The sequence below is a fragment of the Rhyacophila brunnea genome, unplaced genomic scaffold, assembly GCF_057557595.1.
Source record: "Rhyacophila brunnea isolate RB1 unplaced genomic scaffold, BYU_Rbru_1.0 scaffold_15, whole genome shotgun sequence".
NCBI lineage: Eukaryota > Metazoa > Arthropoda > Insecta > Trichoptera > Rhyacophilidae > Rhyacophila > Rhyacophila brunnea.
In genome coordinates this window covers 35,029,744-35,054,224 of record NW_028232806.1, presented here as the reverse complement: position 1 = coordinate 35,054,224, position 24,481 = coordinate 35,029,744, and the positions used below count along the sequence as shown (strand labels likewise).

At 31.7% G+C, this 24,481-nt stretch overlaps 1 protein-coding gene across 1 annotated transcript in view; it reads right to left on the bottom strand.

Annotated features, from left to right (window-relative positions):
* Nucleotides 1-24,481, bottom strand: part of LOC147075270 (uncharacterized) — a 394,301-nt gene that overhangs the window by 348,234 nt on the left and 21,586 nt on the right. The window contains exon 2 of the mRNA XM_085942914.1: nt 5,096-5,156. Within this exon, the coding sequence (XP_085799040.1) occupies nt 5,096-5,156 (61 nt within the window). The remainder of the gene's footprint in view (nt 1-5,095; nt 5,157-24,481) is intronic.

Sequence of the window (24,481 nt, the reverse complement as noted above, 5' to 3'; positions counted from 1 at the left end):
GTACTATTCCAATTATATTAACCCTAATCTAACTTAACCTAACCTAGTAAAGACATCTCATAACCACAAATATACTCCACGGTGAAATGTTCAACGAAGAACTCGTCATTTGATTAAATGTTACACGAACTCATGTTTCACGTACTGCGGCGCGCGAATAAGTGTCCTGCGTCCTGTGAACTGTTTACGTAAAAATTTCCGGATACGCGATGATAATGCTATAAAATCCACCAGTATAAGTTGTCCGCTGAGTGAAGCGCCACATACTAGTATTTGACATATTATCATTCAACACTCGTGTGATGAGCTTAGTTCTAAATTCGAACACCGGACGATTTATGATGAATCCGGATTTATGAACCCGGGTCGCAAAAAGCGAATCAAATGGAAAAGTACAAAACTTGAATCCATTAGAATTTAAATTCAAATTCCATCAAGTACCTTCGGTCGATAGTATTAATATTTAACACTATATATTGGTTTTATTTAAAAATGAATGTACGTAGTTATAAGAATGTTAAATTCTATATTATAGAAAAAAACATAATTATAAAATACATTATAATAATATTTATACGGAGTAGGACTCGAACTTACGTTTTGAATTTCACCTCTAAGCTATCGATCCATTTATGATTCATGAGAATTATTTATTATAACTAAGTTTTAATTGAGGTAAAGGTCAAATTCCACAAATAGTGAGAACATCTATCTTGATCAATAAATTAAGGTTGGACACATAACTATATAATAGACGCCAGGCGTTAGCCAAGTTTTTTATTGACGGAAAGTTCTCAGAAAGTTCGAGTCCCACTTTCGGTTAAATTTTTTTTCTAATAATTTTTTTTTTTTTAGTTTTTTTTTAAATTATATTTTTTCGATAATGTTTTGGTTTGAGCCAATCATTTTAATATGTAGATAATTCTGTCAAGGATACTGATACTGAATCACTTAAGTCACACCATCAAAATGCACCTGCGAAATATTTTTATTATTTCATCACACTGTAAACTTCCATATTTCCCATCTATTACAAGCCCATCCTTGATAAGCCAGCCATTGTTACGCACACTATAGCCCACTTCATAAATTTTTCAGACAGATCTTATTTTATAAGACGAACGAGTAACACAACTTTGCTTTCTAGTGGAGCTTCTGAAAATTCTAAAAAGCTTCGTCGAGAAAGCTCGCTGTGAAATAATTTGACGCACCGGAAAAATATTTAATATTGTTTTTTTTTACCTACGCCTGCAAGTACATTTATTTTGTGTATGTGTGTGTGGCGTCGGTAGATTGTTTTTTGTACGAGAAATGGATGTCAGCCACTTGCTCAATCTGTTAGGTCCATACCCTGATTCATACACAAATTGCAAAACAATATGTGTACTTGCCAGACCCAGGATTCGAACCTGAGACTCACGGCATTATAGTCCAATGCTTAAGCCGCGCGGCCACCGTGGGTGCTCTGATTTTAATTCTTACTGTGACACAAATATAAATCTCAACTGCGGCTAGGAATGAGTCTTAACGCTGGAAAGGAAGGTGGTATAAAAATAAATATATAATGGATCTTGGGCCTTTGGGGAAACAATGATGGGTTATTTAGGTAAAAAAGATAGTGTGATATATAGTTATGGCGTAGATACCCTTTGTAAATACTGAGACATGTTAACAGCCATAATTTTTAGGTACCTCTGGATATAAATTGTCTAAGGGTAATATACTGGTAACACCATGATATGCATTTTAAATGCTGTATGTATATTGTAAGTAAAACATTTATTACCGGTAAATATAGCTACAGTTCGTTAATAAATTACCGGTAAATTTATTATTAAGGGTCGGTAGCCCTGGGGTAGTACTGGGGAATGCCAAAAGAAATGGCGTATTTCAAAAAAACACTACCTTTTTCTAATGTCAATAATTATTATAAAGCAATCATTATTCGTACGATGTTTATCACACTTGAATGGTCAAAAACATAGCTTATAATAAGTATCTTTAGAATTATCTTCAAATGTGTTAATCTTACCCATTTTTTGAATAATAAAATGCCTAATTCTTGTCAAATTTGGGATCACAGAGATTATCAATATAATTTTTTATCGTAAATATTTCACTATAGTAATGTCGATATAAATTGTACTGATGGTTTTATAAATGCGTTTAAGAATTAATAAATCTAAAAAATTTTAACGCCACTGCACAGTTATGTACTGAAATATGACTATATTCTAAAACATTAGAGCGAGAGATTTAAAAGAATACTATTTTATGTAATAAAAATACTTTATGCAGTCATCAAATGTTTAAAATAAATATAAAGGATAATAAGGCTTCAAAATTATATATTATCTACAACGTTTAAGGTATGTCCAGGATCATGCTTCAAAAATAGAACAAAAGTTCCATTTTGACCTACGCTGAGCATGTCCCCCCTAGGTGGATGAGAAAGTTCTTAACTACTTTATTGTATTGATTTATTATATAAGTGGGAATTCATTGTATTCGCTTTCAGTGTGAAGATACCGAAAGGTTAAACCAGGGTCGCAAAAAACGACTCAAACAGAATAGTACAAAACTTAAGTCCAGTAGAATTCAAATTCAAATTCCATCAAGTACCTTCGGTCGATAGTATAAATTATATTATATAGGTACTTACATATTATTGTAAGAGCAACGTTATTGTGAATATTTGTCTCACTTTCTTATTTGGTAATAATTTAGATATATATCAACATACACGTCTGTAGAGTCATGCCTCTACGTCTCGTAGCAGTGCCTCTACGTGGAATAGCAAGACAGCTACGTTGGTCAACTACTTTATGTATGACGTAGGGGACATGATTTCTGTGCGGTATCTCGTAGAACTTTGTATTAGAGAGCGTTTCTAACCGACTCTTGTCATGGTAATCAGCCCATGCGAACGAGTCAAAGGAACCATTGTGGCTATAATCTATGCCCTTTGTAGCCTTAGACGTATTTATGTGTCCGAATGAATTTGGTGGTACTGATAATTTTCTTCACGGATATTTGAACGACGCTTTCAATTGAGTGCAGACATAAAACTAAGTGATATTTTAATTTCTGTTAAATATTACAAAATCATAGTTTTTTGTATAGTTGTTGGAATACACAAATATGGATATAAAGAAAAATAATTACAAGATAAAAATAACTTTTTATATACAACGCTTTTAAATTCTGTTGAACCATATAAACTTGACTTGACTAGCTTAAACGATCATTGTACTTGACATGTCATATTGATTTCCATAATAACGCACGTATATATTATTTAATAATTTAGTTGCTAGGACCTCCTTCCAACCAATGATGGTGTCTAAATAACTTTTCATACAAAACAGAATTAGCTGAAAATGAATTCAATTCTACTTAAAGTTGGCTAAAAGTATTAAAACATGCATTGGCATCGTGTTCTGAAAGTTTCAAATGTCTAGTTGTTGGAAAGCTAGTTAAAAATCGATTGCGAGATTTGTACCGGACAAAGAACCACCGGACAAATAAGAATACGAGCTAAGAAAAACGTTGTAAAATACTGGTGTATCTTATTCAATTGGTTGTAAGGTAAAATTAGTAATTTTTTTAAATAAATCCAATCTACGTCAATCGTCACAAAAATCAATGTAAATCAATCAATCAATATTGTTTTATAGTATGATGATTTTTCTTCAATCTCGTAGCAGGTAATAGTTTTTGAATATATTTGTGAATCTATTTATCTGCGCAGTAAATTATCTGAGTTTGTATAATTTAAAAAATGTTTATAAATTTATTTTATACACTGAAACTAACCTAAATTAAATTAAGTACTTAATAATTACAAGATAAAGAAAACTTTTTATATAAGACGTTTTTAAATATTCTGTTGAATCATATAAACTTGACTTCATTAGCTTAAACGATCAAAAAAATGTACTTGATAGAAATAATACTGAAATATCATATTGTTTTCCATAGTAACGCACGTATATATTAATGCATGTATTAACGAAAGTAAAAATTTAAAATATAATATGACCTAAATTTCTCGAATCGCTTGTCGATAAACATTGGCGTGCAGGTGTTACTGAACAGGGGCGCTAGTAAGTGAAATAGTGTCTAATATGTAGAAGATGGTTGCTTAATTGGGTGAAAATTGTTATTTTGTCGGAATTGGCAATTATCGGCTGCTATTATTAGTGACGCATGTATCACGCGGCTCTGAAACTTTGGCACTTTAGCTTAAAGAGCTGCTGTTTATTGTTAACGTACACAAGCTACATCACCGATGTTAATTAAATCCAATAGTTTAAGTACTTGACTATTACAATTGACAATGAATTTAAACGATTAAAAAATATAAACGAATAAACAGAACAGTGACAAAACAGAACACCCAGGGGAAAAATGAAACATTAATTTTTGTGGAATGTATTTAGATTAGGTTGGGTTAGGTTAGGTTAGGTCATTATTTCGTTGCACCTAGTCACCCAGTCATTTTGAACATAATATATTGATTAAGATGAGATACTCTAAGCTTGCCGCCAACACCAAGTTAAGTCCCGTTTATTTGATGCTTTCTAGCGATTAGGAATGCAGAATTTAAGTATATAATTTGATTTATTATGGCGTATTGAAAATCTGTGGTATTAAAAATCTATCAACATAATAGAGATAGGACAATTCCAATATTAAATTTATATTTTTCCTGAAAGGTCATAGTTATATTTATCGTTGTTCTGTTTTGTCACTATTCTGTTTTTTCATGTTCTGTTTTGTCATTTTCTGTTTTGTCATGTTCTGTTTTGTCACTGTTCTGCTTTATCATGGAACCATTAATAACATAACACAATTGTAACACAATATAACACTTATGAGAAAATATATTAAGTATAACAAACAGAAAAAATCTTTTTTTTTAAGTAAGACACCCCTGCAGGAATCGAACTTGCATCTCTCGGGTATCGCGCCCACGCACATAGTCGACTATGCTAAAGAAGTCATACTTAATTGCGACAAATTTTTCCTATTTTATAAGTTATAATAAACTTATATATATAGGTTTAATAATGGTATTTTAAAATTCACTTACCCATCATCATGTAGAAGATAGTATAACCGGGAACTCGCATAATGGTTCGTTTATAAGACACCTGAAATAGAAAAAGGTACAAATTAAAAACTAATCTAAAAACTTAGAAATAATAATTACGAGATAAAAAGAACATTTTATATATAACGTTTTTAAATTTTCTGTTGAATCATATAAACTTGACTTGACTAGCTAACGATCAAAAAAATTTGTACTTGATAGAAATAATACTAAAATGTCATTTTGACATTCATATTGATTTCCATAGTAACGCACGTATATATTAATAATTTAGTTGCTAGGACCCCAGACCTATAGCAACCAATAATGGTGTCGAAATAACTTTTCATACAAATCAAATCAAAATCAAATCAAATCAAATGTATTTATTTTACATATAATGAACATAACAAATTATAAATTCAAAGCGTGCACGACATGACATAAAATAAGTGTTAATAAATTTAAAAATACAAATACAGAGAATAAGTAATAAAATAATAAATAAAATAAGTTACAAAATAAAAGTAGATGGAAGCACACAGAGTGAACTTTGATAGACCCTATCTTAAAAACTTATAAAACAACATCCACCTAAATTCACCCTCACGTAAGTGGAATATGTCAATATCCGAAGCGATTTCATTAAACATGGTTACTGCCCCCCAATTGGCATTACTAATGGCAGGTTAGTTCTGCGCCGTGGGAAAACAAACAACGGATGCCCTCGATTACAAAACAGAATTAGCTGAAAATGAATTCAATTCTACTTAAAGATGGCTAAAAGTATTAAAAAAATGCATTGGCATTGGGTTCTGATATATCCTAAAAGTTTCAAATGTCTAGCCAGTCGGGAAGTTAGTTAAAAGTCGATTGCAATATTTGTACTGGACAAAGAATCACCGAACAAACAAGAATACGAGCTAATAAAAACGTTGTAATAAAATTGGAGACCGTATAGTATACGGTCATATTTTTCCGATAAGAAAGCTCACGGCGAACTATGCCACGGTGAAATATTTTACGTACAATTGACATGTAGCAGTGATCACTGCTTTCTGATAGTGGGAATTTTTTCGATATGAATTTAAACATAACATAATATTATAAATAATTGTGCTTTTATAATATCAAAGACTTTCCAAGCTTCTCGTCTGTAAATATTAATAATTAAGTTTTTAACTTCATTACTAACAGAAAAGTTTATGTTGAATATTAAGATAACTAACAAAGACGTCTAGAATTTTAATGGCCATTTTCTCTGTAATAGAAATAAAGATAACTTAAAATATATACACAGAGTACAGCGTCATTTGCATATACCAGTAGCGAAGGGTTAAGATCCGCCATAAATAGTGCACATTACACTTCTTTAGTCATGCGTATTTGTTTTTATTGAACCAATACTACAATTTACAGTTGATGTTGGTTAGTTTTAAAATCAATTAATTCCTGCCTAAAGCAAATCGTAATAGTTTTGTATATTTTGGGCGATACGATAAAATTGTGCACAATTTTTAATTCCTACTTATTTGTTGTCGTTGGATTAAGAAAACATATTACACATATTGTTGGTATATTATTTTAAATTCATTAAACCCTGCCCTAACCAAACTATAATAGAATAACAAATATTATTCTATCTATAAAATATCCAAAGTTGTGTATGGCTTAATTTCATAATTGTAGATTTTTATAGATATGCGAGTATTTTCTGACTATTATCTATAATAATAATTATCGCTTGGTTTTTCGCAGGGTTCAATTGAAATTTAAAAACTAACCAACACCGTCTGTAAATTGCAGTCCTATTTCAATAAAAGTAAATACGTATGATTGACAAACAGTCTACCTCCACCCTTCGCCTCAGGCATAATACATATTTATTGGGTTTAGTAACCTTTCTTCAGTTTTACTTACATGATTGCGCTTCGTCTTTATTTTTACTGTATTTAGGTTTTATGTTATAGCTGGTATATTATGTACTAAAATATATATTTCAGTTTCAATATAACTCGTATTATATACAAATGACAAACTACTAAGTATACCTTAATATTTTTTCACCAGACTATAATACAAGATCTTTTAGTCAAGCCTCAAGGTATGTTTGAAGATTAATGGTTCCAAAACAAAGGTTATGATAAACTGCTTTGTGGACTCAAAAGCAATACATGTTAATGGAACTTAACACAAACAAGTAGAAAACTACGTATATCTTGGACAACAAATGTATGTATATTATTGTATGTAGATTTCTAAAGAATTTATCCGAAGATAAAATATAAGATGGAGTGTATTTGGACTTATGAATAAATTATTCAAGATTGACCTCTCACTATTCCTGAAGTTTTTAACTATTGTGTTGCTTTAACACTAATATATTGAATATACATAATTTGAAAACACGTACTAGAAAAAAAATACAATGCCTGACAGGACTTGAATCTGTAACTACTGGATTTGCGCCATTGTGCTTTATCAATTATTAAGCTACGCGCATAACGACGAATTTAAGTATTCGTTATAACATGAAATGTTTATCAAAATGCATTAGTCAATAAATGTTGGTTATCGGGTTTCATATTTTAAACCAAGTTATCAATTAAGTGCTCTAATTAATAACAGACTCAAATAAACTAAATTTTAGTTATAACGTACTTGTACTTGCTAATATATTCAATAAAATATTTATTTTATTCAAACAAATAATTTACAAGATAGCCAACACGTAATTTGATAAGCATTTCATGTAAGAACTACTACTTTACCACATCTTGCCACAGCAACTCACTCACATAACAGTAAAATCATAGCATACTACATCCTTGACCAGATCGACGCCAAGAAAAATAGAGGAGGAGATCTATGCCTTCAATGGATCCCATCACACATGGGTAATGCTAGGGCGGATGATCTGTCAAAGGAAGCTGGCCATTCAGGGGTACCATATCAGTGGATACCAGAAAACCTGGACTGGAATAAGGCTATAAAGAAAATGGACCAAAATATGTGGATATATTTTCACCATAGGGCATCATTAGAAAAGGGGAAATAGAGTAAGTCTATTCTACCATCACCACGAAAGGTGCCTTGGTTTGTAGAGTCTCCTTTGGCGAGGAATGAGCTTAAGTTAATACTGAGGCTAAGAACAAGGCGCATAATGGGAAAAAGATTTGATGTCCTCATGGGAAGAAGCAAATCGCAACTCTGCGATGAATGTCATGTTTAAGAGGACATTGTACACATAGCACTACAGTGCCCTAAATATGAACTTCACAGAGTACAGTTGCGAATTGCGGATATCTATGAGAATGTCGACGAATTGAAAGGTGTCCTGGCGGTGGGTAAGACGGAAGAGCTAAGCAAAATTGTAAAATTATTTAACAGAATAGGAGTGAGGACCTGATCGATCTTCTAGAAGAGAAGAGGCGATATGACAGCGAGTCGCAGTCAAAGCCTCGGTAAAATCACAAAAAAAGAACTACTACTTAAATTCGTTGTTATTAAGTAAGATGCGCGTAGCTTAATTGGTAAAGCACATTGGCGCGAATCTATTGTATACAGTTTCAAGTCCCATCGGGCGTCATATTTTTTTTAAATCGTGACATACATATAGTTATGTGCACATTTAATTAATGTTTACGGCGTCCACGTGCCATTCGTCCATTTGTCTTTGTGTGCATTCATAGACTCTACATGATAACGAAAGTCTAAGGACCGAAAAGAGTAGAACGAATAGTGAATCGATAGTGATTGGAATAATGATGATGTAATATCACATGACTAAAATTATATTAGGTACAGGAGATCTTTACAATAATTTAATTAAAATGTACGATATATAATTACAAAATATCATTAGTAATATATAATTGAATAGGTACTCCTACGTTTTTGATTCAGGTGAATTTGTAAAGCATATATTATATTATTATTGATATGAATTCGCTCATATTTCTGATTGGAATACAAATTAGATAATATTTTATTGAGAACTCATATAAACCACAAAAGATGATAACAATATAAGAAGATGGATTTAATATTTTTCCTTCGTACTCTTTCTCTTAAGTTAATCAAACTGAAGTAAATACAATAAAAAAAATTACAAACCTAAATTTTATGTATAGGTTGTTTGAGAAGAAATCGGAAAAGTAATAATTTGTTTACTGTAGTAAAGATAAAACCTAAATAAAATATTACGTTAAAAAAATAATGGTTGGGCCAATTATGGCAGCCCTAGCACAATATTTAACATGTATATATAACAATATTCACATAACACAAATGTCTTACCTACCTAATATTATTATCCTTATCAGACCTACTATTAACAAAGAGTGATTCTGCAACCGTTTCAGTGTAAACACCTGTTAAATATTAAGATGTCATTCACGTGCAATGGTTTTGACCGTCAATTGCCAGGGACAGGGTGACCCAATAAACAGTATCGCGCGAGAGTAGTCTCATCATAATTAAAGGTTAGTGCCTGGCATCCTTGGCATAACCCCCCCTCCCTAGATTCCGAGTCAGCCCCGTCCTAATACAGTCCACTGAAAAGCGCAGCCAAATAATCTTATGGTTATACCGACTAAAAGTCTACAAAGGAAAATGTTTTTAACTGCGTCTTACTTTTTTCAAAAAGATTTTTTCTATTGGTTATAATATATTTTCTCGTGTTATAAGTGTTTTCAAAATAATCTATATTCAATAATTAGAATGTTACATTCTTAAATCTTGTGAATTATTTGTTGAATAAAAAAAATAGTTAATGAAATATTATCACAGTATTAAGGGCCGAACTAACCAAAAAAAAAATATTTTTTAAAAACGCTACGTTTTCAAATACGCGCGTTACCATGATCTTACTCCATTCTTCTTTTATCATTTGTCAATGTATGGCTACGGCCGTATGTTGTAGCTTAACCACTGGGAAATGCCAATAGAAATGGCGTATTTCAAAAAAATACTACCTTATTCTTAGGTCAATAATTATTATAAAGCAATCATTATTCATAGGATGTTTATCACATTTGAATGGTCAAAAATATAGCTTATAATCAGTATCTTTAGAATTATCTTCAAATGTGTTAGTCGTGCCTATTTTTTGAATAATAAAATGCCTAATTCTTGTCAAATTTGGGATCACAAAGATTATAAAATATAATTTTTAATCGTAAATATGTAACTATATAATGTTAACATTAATTTTACCAATGGTTTTGTAAATGCGTTTAAAAATTAATAAATCTGAAAAATCTTAACACCACTGCACATGGATGTACTGAAACATGACTACGTTCTAAAACATTAGAGCGAGAGATTTTCTGAAAATACCATAAAAGCTGCACTTTGACCTACGCTGAGCATGTGGGCCATTAACCATGTTTAAAAAATCGTAAAATTAATCCTTAAATCCCAAAGAAAATCAAATAATATAAAAACAAATGCTGCATGAAAAAAATATATTACGCATAACTGCCACAGCTCAAAATGTAAACAAACAAAAATGAGACAAGAGTGAAGTTAACTCGCCCTGTTAAAATCTGACAAAAACACACGACACCCTGTAACCCTGGCCAAAATGCGGACATCTGTTATTTTGTTACTTTATATCTCTTCTTGTTTTTTTCTCTCTCTCCTTTTGTCCTCCTCTTCGCGAGATCTTTACGAGTAGAAGGTTTTCCAGCTCAACCCACGTGGATTCATAATGTATAATATAGGTTCGGATCTGTATTATATTAAGGTATATCAAAAGGCAGTGCTTGACATACTTTTATGAATTTTTTAGAAATCAATTTAAAATTAATGACAAATTACATGAGTGTATTAAAAATATACGTGCTATTTTGGGACGTACTTAAAATGTATTATATTGTTATATAATATCATTTTTTTTGCTTCTCGCTGGATATTTTAATTTTGAAACACAATATGCCGATACCTATTAACGGTATAAAATAAATTATTTTAGCATATTCTGTCATTTCCATTACAAATTAATGTAGAGTAGGCAACGTATATTTTATTAGCTTATTTAGTTACTTCTTGTTATTCTTGTATGATGGCAGGATTCAGAATAAGAATATAGTACAGAAAATCTATGATACAGTAAGTTGTTATCATTAATATTGTCAATTATAATTTTATTAAATAGTTGTACTATATTAATATTGCCTGCAATAATCCTTCCTAAACCGGAAGATTTGATTATCTTCTGTTCCATTGCTGACGACTAGAGATTGCAATACAGAATGAATATATCATCACCGGGATTTCGGTATTTCTTATTGAATACCGGTATTAATACCGGTATTCACCAAAAAATATAATGGAAAAAAAGAAGTACCTGTCAATATATAACTATTAAAAACTATTTAAAACTTACTTTATAGCAACCTTAAGTATCTACCTCCATATATTATGTTGACCTTTATAAATATGTATAGATCATAATACTTAAAAAACTGCTAATTTTCCCATTAAATGCGCGAACAGGAAAATCTCTCTCAAACTCAAAATTAATTGTTGGATGTACTGCCAGCGTTGGATCAATAGTTATAGAATAATTGGAAATATTTGCCACGATTATTTTCGTTTTCGAAATATGTTAATTTATCGCGACATTTCTATTTGTATATTGAGGGATTTTGTTTTAATGTTATTTAACTTTTATTAGTTTAAGTTAATATTTGCATTTTGGCAGCATACTAAATTTCATATACAATTTAATTAGTAGTAACTAATGAAAAAAAAACATTTCATTCATTTGCAAAAAACATAAACGTGTATGCTTTCTTAATACCGAAAATACCGGTATTTTTGATTTTTAAAACCCGTATTTCAGCATCGATAAATAATTGAACACCGGTTTTTAAATAGCGGTATTGCAATCCCTACTAGTGACATCAATAGAGTAATATTAGAAAACCGCAAATCTTTGCGACACACCACCATTATTTATCAATTAATTTATACTATTAATGTATGATAATTGTTTTTCATATTTATCTAATATTAAAAATATCCACTATAGCAATTTAATTTTTCACTACCAGATAGAGAGTCTCACACCACACCCCATCGTCTCCCATAGAGAGCAGTACATGACAACAAGTATAATATTAATATGTGAATTGTATAATTTGATGTAAAATATCACCTTATATTATTTACTCATGATTTAATAACATAATGACAATTCATTTGGGAAATCAACCATGACACTCATCTGTTTTTTTTATCATGCCTGGTCTCCTTGCATTTTTTCACGTTATGTCAGTATCCCATAGCTCCGCCATATATACCATGGCGGATAGTATTTAGTGGTATTCTAAGATGCTAAAATCCAATAAGCTTAAAGAAAAGGCAGGTGACATTATCAGTAAAATCCGTAGCACTTGGGCAAACCAAAATACAATATCGCATCACCTTGGATATAACGAAAAGCAGCATAGTCCACTCCCTTTATTCTCGTTTTGATCAAAATCATAAAATCTCATTATTACCCACATAATATGCATATTCAGCTCAGCATATAGATGCTTTAAATATTATCGTAGCGCCACCATTTTGATATATATAATCGAGTTCAGTTGTGATAGTGTGTATTTTGTTTAAATAATAGAATATTTGATATGAATAATTCCATAAAGCTTTGCAAACACTCCATAATGTCAATTTCCGGTAAATAAACTTTAATTCAATTCAAAATAAAACTATCGTTTGTTAACACAGTTTGAGAAACTCCGCAAATAAGTATTTTAAAACCCCTCACACTAATAAGGACTTATCTGGTCTGTTTTGCGGATATACTTGCTGATACAACATAAGAACTATTGGATGAGATTTTAGTTGGGTATATAATGTATCTATTTTTCATGAAGTTTTATGCCTTTAAATATCTTTTTATTTTATTTTTGCTGTCGCATTTTCTTTTTGAGGATTCTTTTTCCATTTTTAAGGCATCTGTTATTTGATATTGTTATATTGTATGCATGATACATGATACGGTATCATGAATGTTACATAAATAAATAATTTCAAAACGGGCGTATGTAAAATAAAAATAATAAAAAAATATTCTACGTTACATTCGAGATATAATTTATAGCGATCAAGATGGGTTACTTCCAAACTTCTTGGAAAGACATTTTCGAAAATTTAATAATATATTATCACATGCTTCATCATCATCAACTTACAATCTAATGTGAGTCTTGGCCGCTTCCAGGATATGTTTATTTTTCCTCCTGTCGCCGGCAAGCTCCCTCTACAGTCTACACTCTACAGCATGGGTGGCCAACCTGCGGTCCACTGGGTGTCAACTTGTGGCCCGTAGAGCAGTGAGAAAATAAAAATAATAATAAGTCAAATGCTATCGCTAGATGTGCTAATTTCGCAAATTGGGATCAAATATTGGCTCAAGATTTTAAAAAACACCGTGTGTTTTGTGCTGCATTTGCAACGCCATTCTTCGTAGACGTGAATTTATTACCTGGAAATTTACAAATAGAACATTGTGAAATATGTTGCGATGAACAGTTAAAGGAGAAATTCCATCAAGTTGGTTTAGAAGACTTTTACAAAACATATTTGGACAAGGAGAAATATCCTGCATTTTACTAACATGCTATAATGATGACTTTACTATTTGGAAACACTTACACGTGTGAATAGCTTTTTAGTCGGATGAAGCATATCAAATCCTGAGTGAGAACTCGAATCACTGATGTGCATTTGGAAAACTGTTTGCATGTAGGAACAACCTCACTCGATATCGATAGTGATACACTTAGTTCTGCCACACGAAATCAAACTTCTTACTAAAATTTCTTATTTTTATATTGTTTTGTTTATTTTTTATTATTTAAAAAAAAGTCTAATCTAATAAATATGTTTGATTCTCATTTATGTTTTATTTTATTAATATATATTTCTTTTTTTGTTTTGTATAATAAAAAAATCGGTTGTGCGGCCCGGAAGGAAATCTCATTTTTAGAATCTGGCCCGGCTGCTGAAAAGGTTGGCCGCCCATGCTCTACAGGCTTATTCTTTCCACGTGGTCGAATTACCGCATTTATTTTTACAAATTATAGCATGTTAAAGCTATACTTCAGCTGTGGCATGGTCCAAAACGATCGTGACTATGCGACGCTCAGATTGTGCAAACGACGCGTGACGTATAAAACATAATTTGTCATAAAAATTCAACATGCGCCCATTTAATGTTATGTTTATTGTTATTTAAGTAATAATAATAATATATTAATTGACATGTTTTGTTTTTCGAGTAAATACGTAACGTTTTTTAGTCATCTTTATACGATTTAAGAATTAATTCCTCCGACGTCATCACAAAATAAACTGACGTGCTCACAGGTCGACTATCTCTCTCCAAATGGCAACGCGTGCGAAATTACGTCCCACCTATTGCTAAAAATTATTTACCGTTTCACTGAAGTATGCTCTTCATTATTAATTAACTGTTTTTTTATTTTACGAATAATTCACAAGATTTAAGAATATAACATTCTAATTATTATTGAACAAAATATATAATTTTGAAAACACTTCTGAGAAAATAATAAATATTGTACCGATAGAAGTTTAATAATTAGATTAAGCAAGTTCAAGTAAGTTACAACAAAAAATCTTGGAGTGATCCGTGACGTCGGTTAGTAATTAAAGTAGATGCAGGCTCGATTCCTGCGTCTTACTTTTTTCAAAAAGATTTTTTGTTATACTTCTTTTGGCGCGTTTGAGAAATCAAATCAGAGTGTATTTTTGGCGTGTGACATGTAACACTTAATTTATTTTTTCACACGAAAAAAAACACACTAGATTGGATTCGAGCGACCGATTGTTCGGTTATCAGCCGAACGCACTACCTTTACGCTACAGGATGATACTCCAATCGTTACTATTATACAATATAATATTATAGTTTAGAATTGTTCCGTTGTCTAGGCAGCAAATTTATTATTGTCGGCCATTTGCAATTTCTTACGTAAACAAACGATTAAACGTCAGTTATATAAGTAAAAGTTTATAGAAATAAATCAACGGCGTTCCAATAAGCGGTCCTTTTTCTTGAGTATGTAATTTAACAAGATAATTAAGAGCTAGTTAAATAATCTAGTTTATCATAAGTTTTGTTTTTGTTTTGTTACGCCAAAGAAGTGTAACTTCTAACGCGCGTTCATAGGTACACATACCAATTTTTTTCTATCGGTTATAATATATTTTCTCAGAAATGTTTTCAAAATTATGTATACTATATTCTCATTCGTTTATTACATTTTAGCAGCCTATAAAAAAGTTTGTTTTGTTGTAAAGTACATTAATAAACTGATTAGTAAAAAAAACAATATCACCCCCTAATTAAGATAAGGTAAGACAGATACATTCGGCGTAGTTGACATTTTTATTTATGAAATAAACTCACCAGCAGTAATTTCCACCTTGCGAATTTATATTTCTAACCTTTGTCAGGGCGAAAACATTTCTTTGTTGAATTGAATACAGCCAACAACTGTTTCTGTAACAAGGGTTTTAACCCTAGATAAATCTACAAGTTCCGGAAGAAAGGTGTATCTAAGTTTCGTATGCTGGAGTATACTGGTACATTGTTTCAGTAATAATTTATTGCGTATCGCATGTACCTAAATATAATCTGATTTAAATTTAAATATTCATAAGGATTTATGAACAGGATTTCAAAAGGATCTTTTTATCAATAAAGGCAATAACTCAAACAAAAGTAAAATGATAAACTATGTTTTATATTCAACGAATAATTCGCAAGAATGTAAGAATGTAAAATTCTTTGTTGAACACACAAGATAAAAATAACTTTTTATATACTTACCACGTTTTTAAATTTTCTGTTGAATCATATAAACTTGACAATTCTATGTATTAATAATTTATGATAAATAAGGCAATTGTCAACAAACCGTTTTTTGCTATTTTGCAACAAACAAACAAATGTAGAATACTGAAATGTCATTTTGATTTCCATAGTAACGCGCGTACATATTAATAATTTAGTTGCTAGGACCACCCCCTTAGCAACCAATAGTAGTGAATTGGATTACGGATTTCTTCCGAAATAACTTTTCATACAAAACAGAATTAACTGAAAATGAATTCAATTCTACTTAAAGATGGCTAAAAGTTAGTCCTGCACAATTTGTAAAAGTCACTTACGGGATATTAACATTAGACCATCTATAAACTGACTATAATAATGTGAAGACACCTGTAGCTCATTTTTTATGCAAATTAGTAGTCTTTTTTTGCTTGAACTTCATAAATTTAGGCTCTATTTCTATAGAATGATTTAACATCTTTGTATTTTACCACTTTTTTATTAGCTCGTATTCTTGTTTGTCCGGTGGTTGTTTGTCCAGTACAAATCTTGCAATCGATTTTTAACTAACTTCCCGACTAGCTTAACATTTGAAACTTTTAGAATATATCAGAACACAATGCCAATGCATTCTTTTAATACTTTTAGCCATATTTAAGCAGAATTGAATTCATTTTCAGTTAATTCTGTTTTGTATGGAAAATTATTTCAGGAAAGTCCGTAAAAAGTAATATTTACTACTCATTGCTATTGGTTGCTAAGTGGGTCCTAGCAACCAAATTATTAATATTTTACACGTGCGTTACTATGAAAATCAATATGAAATGTCAAAATGACATTTCAGTATTCTATATTTTTTATTAATACATAGAATTGACAAGTTTATATAATTCAACAGAAAATTTAAAAACGTGGTGTATAAAATGTTCTTTTTATCTTGTAATTATTTTTATTATCACAATGTTGTTTACTTTGGTATAAACCCAGTTATTTTCATAAATGCATATGGCTCTTAGTCTTAGGCATGATAGTTATTTTTTAATCCTAAACGACATAAACTATTTATATTCACAAGCTGTCAAAAAAATCCAAACATTCAATTCCTTAATCTTAGCTTTATGGGTATAACAGAACGTTCTGTGGCGTATATATTTTCCAGTTTAGCTCTTAAGTGTTTTAAGACGGTTTTCCTTAAATGTGCAAGGAAAGGAATTTTCACTAGTTTTAAGAAAAACATCTAAAAGGCGTGTCAGGACACTTAGCAACTGAATTTTCTCTCCTATTCAAGAATGCCAACATATTTTCGCTTCTTGAAATAAAACCTGCAAGCCATGTAGGTAGTTTATTTTAAACATATTTTACAAAGTACCGTACTTTACAATTTACAAATTAATTCAACATGTTTTACTTATTTAACAAAAAACATATACAATAAATAGTTCCTGCCTACTTGGCTTAATTAATGATTCATTAGTATAACAAACAAACACATACTGTTAAGTGGATATAGAACGTTTTCAAATACGTAGTTCTTTGTTTTGAGGCCTACGTTCGGAAAATCCACATATAGTTTACACATACGCCATGGACTTCATAGTTGGAGTGATTATCTTAGTAACATTTTTCGTAAAAAAAATTCTTCATGATTATCTTAGAGTTAATGAGTCATTTCTTTGTATGTAGATATGTCCAGTGACGTCCCTAGACAAAATGCCGCCCCTAGGCAGCGCCAAAATGCCGCCCCATTTTATACATTATTTTTTATCATCCTTTTCTGACTCCAATATCTGATGTATATAAGTATGTACCAATCTATAATTATTATTACCTATAATTCACAAATCTGCACATATCATTACTGATCATCAAGGACATGACGTTCAAGAACAACGGAAAAATTACGGTCCTGTTAAGCCTTTTATGTTAATTAGTACATTTTGTTTTCAACCAGTGAGCTGAATTTTTGAATGGAAAGAAATTTCCGTTATTACTAAATTTAGGTACCCATTTCGATATATGTCTAATGATTCTCCTCAATTTGCCGCCCTTCGAGTAACTGCCGCCTCCAAGCGATGCTCAATCTGCTTACCCTCATGGGACTTTACTGGATATGTCGGAATTAAATATCCATCTAGCATAACTTAACCATAACTAAACCATTACTTCTTAAATATAATTTATATCGCTTCACCTTATTGTTTAAAATCGCAATGTCTAATGATTCTCCCCAATTTACCGCCCTTCGAGTAACTGCCACCCCAAGCGATGCTCAATCTGCCTACCCTCACGGGACTTTACTGGATATGTCGGAATTAAACATCCATCTAGCATAACTTAACATAAAACCGTTACTTCTTAAATATAATTTTTGTCGCATCACCTAATTGTTTAAAATCGCAAAACAACATGTAAGGTAAAATAAGCCAGTTATATAGGTCAATTAAATTTAAAAAAAAGCTCTTTTAGCAAAAGTGATATTAATATTTATTTACAATTTACGAAACAAAAACACACACCTGACCAAGCAACTAAGAATTAAACATGAATTTCATTGTCTATTCAAAGTAGTAACACGATGCAGTTTTTCAATTAGTAAATATGCTTTACAAACTGACGCTCAGAGACTCACATCCACTTTGTTACGAGCATTTATATTAACAACATTGCATCACATCTGTTACGTCATTCATCGTCATTATTTCATAGTGAAATAAAATCTGCTTGTTTTACTACGACTATCATATTATTTATGTTATTTATTGTAATTTGATTCGTAGTTTATAGTATATTTCATTTTTGTAATAATATCTATATTTATGAGGTAATAAACTGGGTATTTTTCTCAATCACACGCATCCTATCTGAGTCTTGTCATTTCAATTTCACCTATCCTCGTCCTTATTCTTACCCCATAGATAATAATATGCTCTTTTTTCTACGTCATGACCTCATGTCTGAGTATCATTACTCGGATGATTTGATCGGCTGACAGCCTTCTTCGTAGATTGTCTCTACCCTTCTTAGTATTCGGTACCATGTACGGCTCACGTCAGTGAAAAACTCGTAGCATTATTTACATGACACACTCCTTTAGACAAAACTCTTTCTCGTCACCTCTAACTTTTAACTGGGGACCTTCGTGGCCTTCTTATACTATATATTTATTAATTAGAATTATTTAGTTTTGTTAGTTCACCATACTTATCTTTCCCATGAGCACTTTTATTAGAAAGTCTCTGTTAACTCAGTCAAAACACATTTAAGTGCATGGCAATCGCGACCTCGTAATACGCTAGATTAACACCGAGTTCAGTGTAGGGCGGCTTCGTTTGGAAGGGTCTATATAATCAGTAGACTTTATAGGGATGACATAATATATGTCATTATAATAGCTTTATGAATATTCTAAAGGTTTTATTACCCTGAAACTGACATGTTACTATGACTATGGTCATTTATAGACGTATATAGAAGCGAAGTATAATTTAAACCTTTACACTCAAACTAGAATTAATATAATGCATTTCGTAATACTGTGGTGCCGAACTTTATTACCGTAATATAAAACCAAGAAAATACCAACTCGTATTTCCATTCATCACTGCCCGAACATAATATGTTACACACATATGACGCAACCATTAGGACATACACGTAAAATCGGGGGTAAGAATAACAATTCACTCATCCCATAACACATACATAGTATATTTTTTCACCAAATTTAACATTATATACTTACTAAAGTAAAAAGACTACGAAGCTGCACGTAGTTTCCTGTAACCTGAATGCCTTTTCCAGTGGAATTAAAGCCATACTCCAAGTCAAATTGAATGATGTTGCGCGGATTAATCTTTTGGTGATTACACTGTATTTTGTTTATGTGATTGGTTCTGTGATTTTATTGTGTGCTTTGATTTTAGCATGGATACATGCCTTTGCCTTGACCTCCCGGGCGGATCCATTTTGAAAAATCGTACAGGAGTAACGGTCACAATTGTAGCGCGGCCGCTAGAGACTTCAAACGGCCGCGAGCCGCGCGCCCCGCAATTTATTTTGATGATTCTATAAGTATTAACAAATTTCAAGCTGTTCTATAATTTTTCTTTAATACTTAAGCAGAGACAAGTAGTTTATTTTTGTCGTATTTTTATTAAATATATTACCTATTTATTTATTACTACTTATACCTATTAATGCAAGTGAATATAATTTGATTTAATTTAATGCGAGGTAATCAGTCGAAGAGGCGTATCAGTGCAGTAAAAAAGTGAAAAAAGAAAACCAACATTTCGTCACTTTCATAGAGGAAACATTCGGATTTCTACTGATAACGAATCCACCTATCTCAACTACTCGTGGTGGGTCGTTCATCGATTTGATCTTCGCTCACCACATCGACAAAATTCATTCTAAAAATTACATAACTTATTTCAGCTATCATAAACCCATATTGAACATTACTTCTAACGATTATATGTAGCAAATATTTACGCACCAACATTACTATAATGATTTCACAAATTTTCAGAAAAGCGCAATTGTTTGAATCCTTTGGATTCGGTTCCTTTGACAAATAAATTTTCTTTCGAATTTGGACAACCAGCATTCAGAAAATCAGTAAGCAAAGCATGTATCCATGTTTAATAATTTAAGCCGTCAGGGTTTACATAAAGGGGTAAGGCGCAATAATCTGAGGGGCCCAGAGGGGCGAGTCGCAAAGCGCCGAGTTTTTTTTCTTTTCATTTTACCACTTTCTGTCTTGGCATCGTCATAATATTTCATACTGTCCCGACATTATAATATATAGTTAGTGCCATAAACTTACTAAAAATTTATAGACCGGTCATTAATTAAATAGGTTTAGTGCAAAATTAATTGACTATGCACGGCTCTCGGCGCAAACAAAATAAATTGTGACAGGGTTTCCTTCCCCGTTTGGCAAATAGTCGTTGATTTTAGCCAATCAGGGCCGCGGATAGCGGTCAGCGCCACTCTAGAGCAAGCGGGAAAAATGCAGTTGCATTTCAGTTAACAATTCTAACAATGCAGTTGGAATCTATTCAGGAGCCGGAATTTGCTGCAATGCTACGCTGCTACGGCGTAGAGGCAGATCAAAAGTTCTACGCCAATTTTTCCTGCGATAATATTATTTAACCAATTAAAATATTACTCAATTTATGGACATAGTAACGAATATTATAAAGTAGCTAAGTTTCAAATGTTTACAGGCAATTATGAAAATCTTATTTTTTTCTGTGCCATATAACTATTATAGATATATCCGGTATTGGGCATCAGAGATGATTTTAGCTATCATAAAGAAACAATATTCATTTTCCTTTGCGTTCTAAATGTATATTTATGAATATATTATTATATGACATTAATAAATTATCTTTTATTAGTCAACGAATAATTCACAAGATTTGAAAATGTTGTAACATTGTTGTTAAATATTGAATAATATGTTATATAAATTCTCATATTATATTATATACCTACTAGAAAATTATTTTTTTATAAATAAGACGATGCGGGTTTGATTCCTAAGTAGAAGTAAGCTAGATATATCTAATTTTAATAATTTATAAAACGATGTCAACTTTCATTCGCTCTCACGTAAGTGGAATATATCTGAAGTAATTTGATTTAATGTAGTTATTACCATCTCAATTAGAATTACTGATTTACCAAGTTAATTCTCCGAGGTTTAATAATATTCAGCACGTAAGTAGTTTACATTATGTAAATATTCCTAAGAAAAAAATTATCGATAATAACATTTGGTTATAACTGTAATATAACCGGTCATTTTTGTATATATGGATGAACTTCAAACACATTTATACTGGCTGGGCCAATTATGGTCGTTTTTATCCCAATATTTCCCTTCTACCTCTAATCCATATTATTGTTGGCGTTCAGGCGCTCAGTTAAATTACGAAGTCATCATCCCATTCGCTGCGGACTTTTTATTTACTATATTATTACCACATTTAAATAAAGCGTCAATTATATTGAGCTACTTTACGAGCTGTTTGTTGGCGAATTTAAAAGCAGGCGATTCAGCTACTGCGATTGTGATGATGACACACAAAACATTCCATTCGCTGAGAAGCCACAAGCCAGCGACCATTTTGATAGAACGTAGTTCGTTTTTTTTTTACCGGGAGGTTGCTACTACGCTCTTCTGCGCAGACGTAGTAGGCCCACACGCCGGCGTGTAGCGTGTAAAGATGACCGGCTTTCAACTTTTCTCGGTAGATTGTTTACATTCTGCTTGTTAACTTGTTCGATGAAGACACTGGGCGATTTTACAGGCAGATTGTAAATTCGCCAGCAAGCAGCTCGTAAAGTAGCTAAATATAGTAATTGACGCATAACACGCTAATTATATCTACCTGTTATACCTGTTTTATAAATATTATTCAGTTAAAAATGTTCCTCTGAGGTGGACGAAACCGGTCAAGATTTATTTATTAAAAGTGGAATAAGTACTAAAAAAATTTGCACTTTATTAAATTAATCAATAATATTTGTGATAACCATTAATAATTTAAAATATGAGTTAAATTTAAATAATATCAGTAATATTAACAATACAATTGCATGAGCCATATAATATTATTAAATGATAAATTAATTCACTGATCAAATATCCGATACGTGACTATCGGGTCAACCTGTACGCAAACAAATCCGACAAACTTTCGAGCGCGGTCCGCCTGGCGGTCGGTGGGCGAAATAAAAAAATCGCGCGGGAAATTTCCCTTTTTTGCCGCGCTTTTTATCTCATTATTATTTATGTTGGAAACTTTTGGGACCCGACCGGAACGGCTCGGAACACTTTTAATGAGTGGAACTATACGAAACAGTCGATGGGCTGGCTACCGGAGTTACCCGTTTTGTTTATTCGCCATAGTTTGAGAGTTATTTTCACTTAAGAGGTTTATTTTAATTGGCTGTATTATGGAGGGTCCTTTAATTCGAGACTTTAGTTGGTTTAATTTATGAAGATGTTTAATTATGCTTTTGAATTCAAGTTACTCTTAAAATCTAACTATATTGGAAAAGTAACTTTACTGAATCTTAAAGATTTATGAGTAAATTGTATTATGTAGTGAAGCGTGTTCGGTAATTTGTTCGAAGGTAAATTGGTCAACACAATTAGACCGAATCTCAAAAGACCCAAAAGCATTCAAATCGAACAGAAATTTATTCGATAAAATCTTTGTAGATGAGGTAATTTGTACGAATTAAAACACGTATATGTTTGAACAGTTATGGTAAATATAATATGAATATGTAGGTATAACTATTTTGAATAACTAAAACGCAAGTAAGTAATTATCTAATAAACTATTTCTTTTATTCAACGAATAAGACTCAAGATTTCAGAATGAAACCTTCTATAAACTACATAACTTGATAATATCTCATTATTCTCATTCATCAAACACTAGAAAAAATCAGTTTGTAGAAAAAAAAAAGACACCCGACGAGACTTGACCCTGTATCTCTTGGACCGATAGCCACCCAACTACTAGTTAAAATTGTCGTAAATCAATAAGATTCTCATAGCTTAATTGCAAAAGCATACTGGCGCTAATCCAGCAGATACAGGTTTGCAGTCGGGTGTCATATATTTTTGTACAAAATGATATTTATTAGTGTTTATATGCATGAGATGTTTTCAAATTATGTATATTATGTAATTATCTTCCGTAATCACTGTTAGTAATTATTTATTTCCATTTGATAGGCAACAAAAATAATGTCGCATCGGTCTAAAAACACTTTAAATGTATCATCATCATCATCAGCCTGAATCTATCCACTGATCTCTCTTCTTTGAGCTATGTATCCAGCCCATCTCCATTTAAGGCTTTTAATAAACTCTATTACATCGCAAACCCTTGTCTGCTTTCTTATCCACTCATTTCTCTTTTTGTCATTTCGCGTTATGCCCAGCATGCACCTCTCCATACCACGTTGTGCTACTCTGGATCTATCTTTTACTTAGGGTCCATGTTTCACATGCATATGTGATCACGGGAAGACTTTCGTTTTCGTTTAACTGTATGTTGTACAATAAACTTATAAAACCAATTGTTATGTAAAGCTTGGCAACCTGGTGCATCATGAAAAACATGGAAATAATATTTGATTTGTATGAGTTAAATGTGCTGCGCAGTATTTTTGACCCATCAATGACACACATTTGGGGTAAGGATGATGATACAATAATTAGTTGGAAGCTTTATACCAGACCCAGCACGCCATAAAGATTTTTTTAATTACTAATATATGTACATATAACGGACGTGTCACTCATGATAAAGAAACTGATATTCAGGAAACCGGAAGGCAAATCAAGACGTTGTAGACCTCGTACATGATATAAGGATAATTTAAAATTGGATTTGAATACTTTGAATGACCTAAACTACTTAAATGACGTGGCTTTGAACAAACTTGGATTTAAATGAATCGCATAGAGTTGTAGC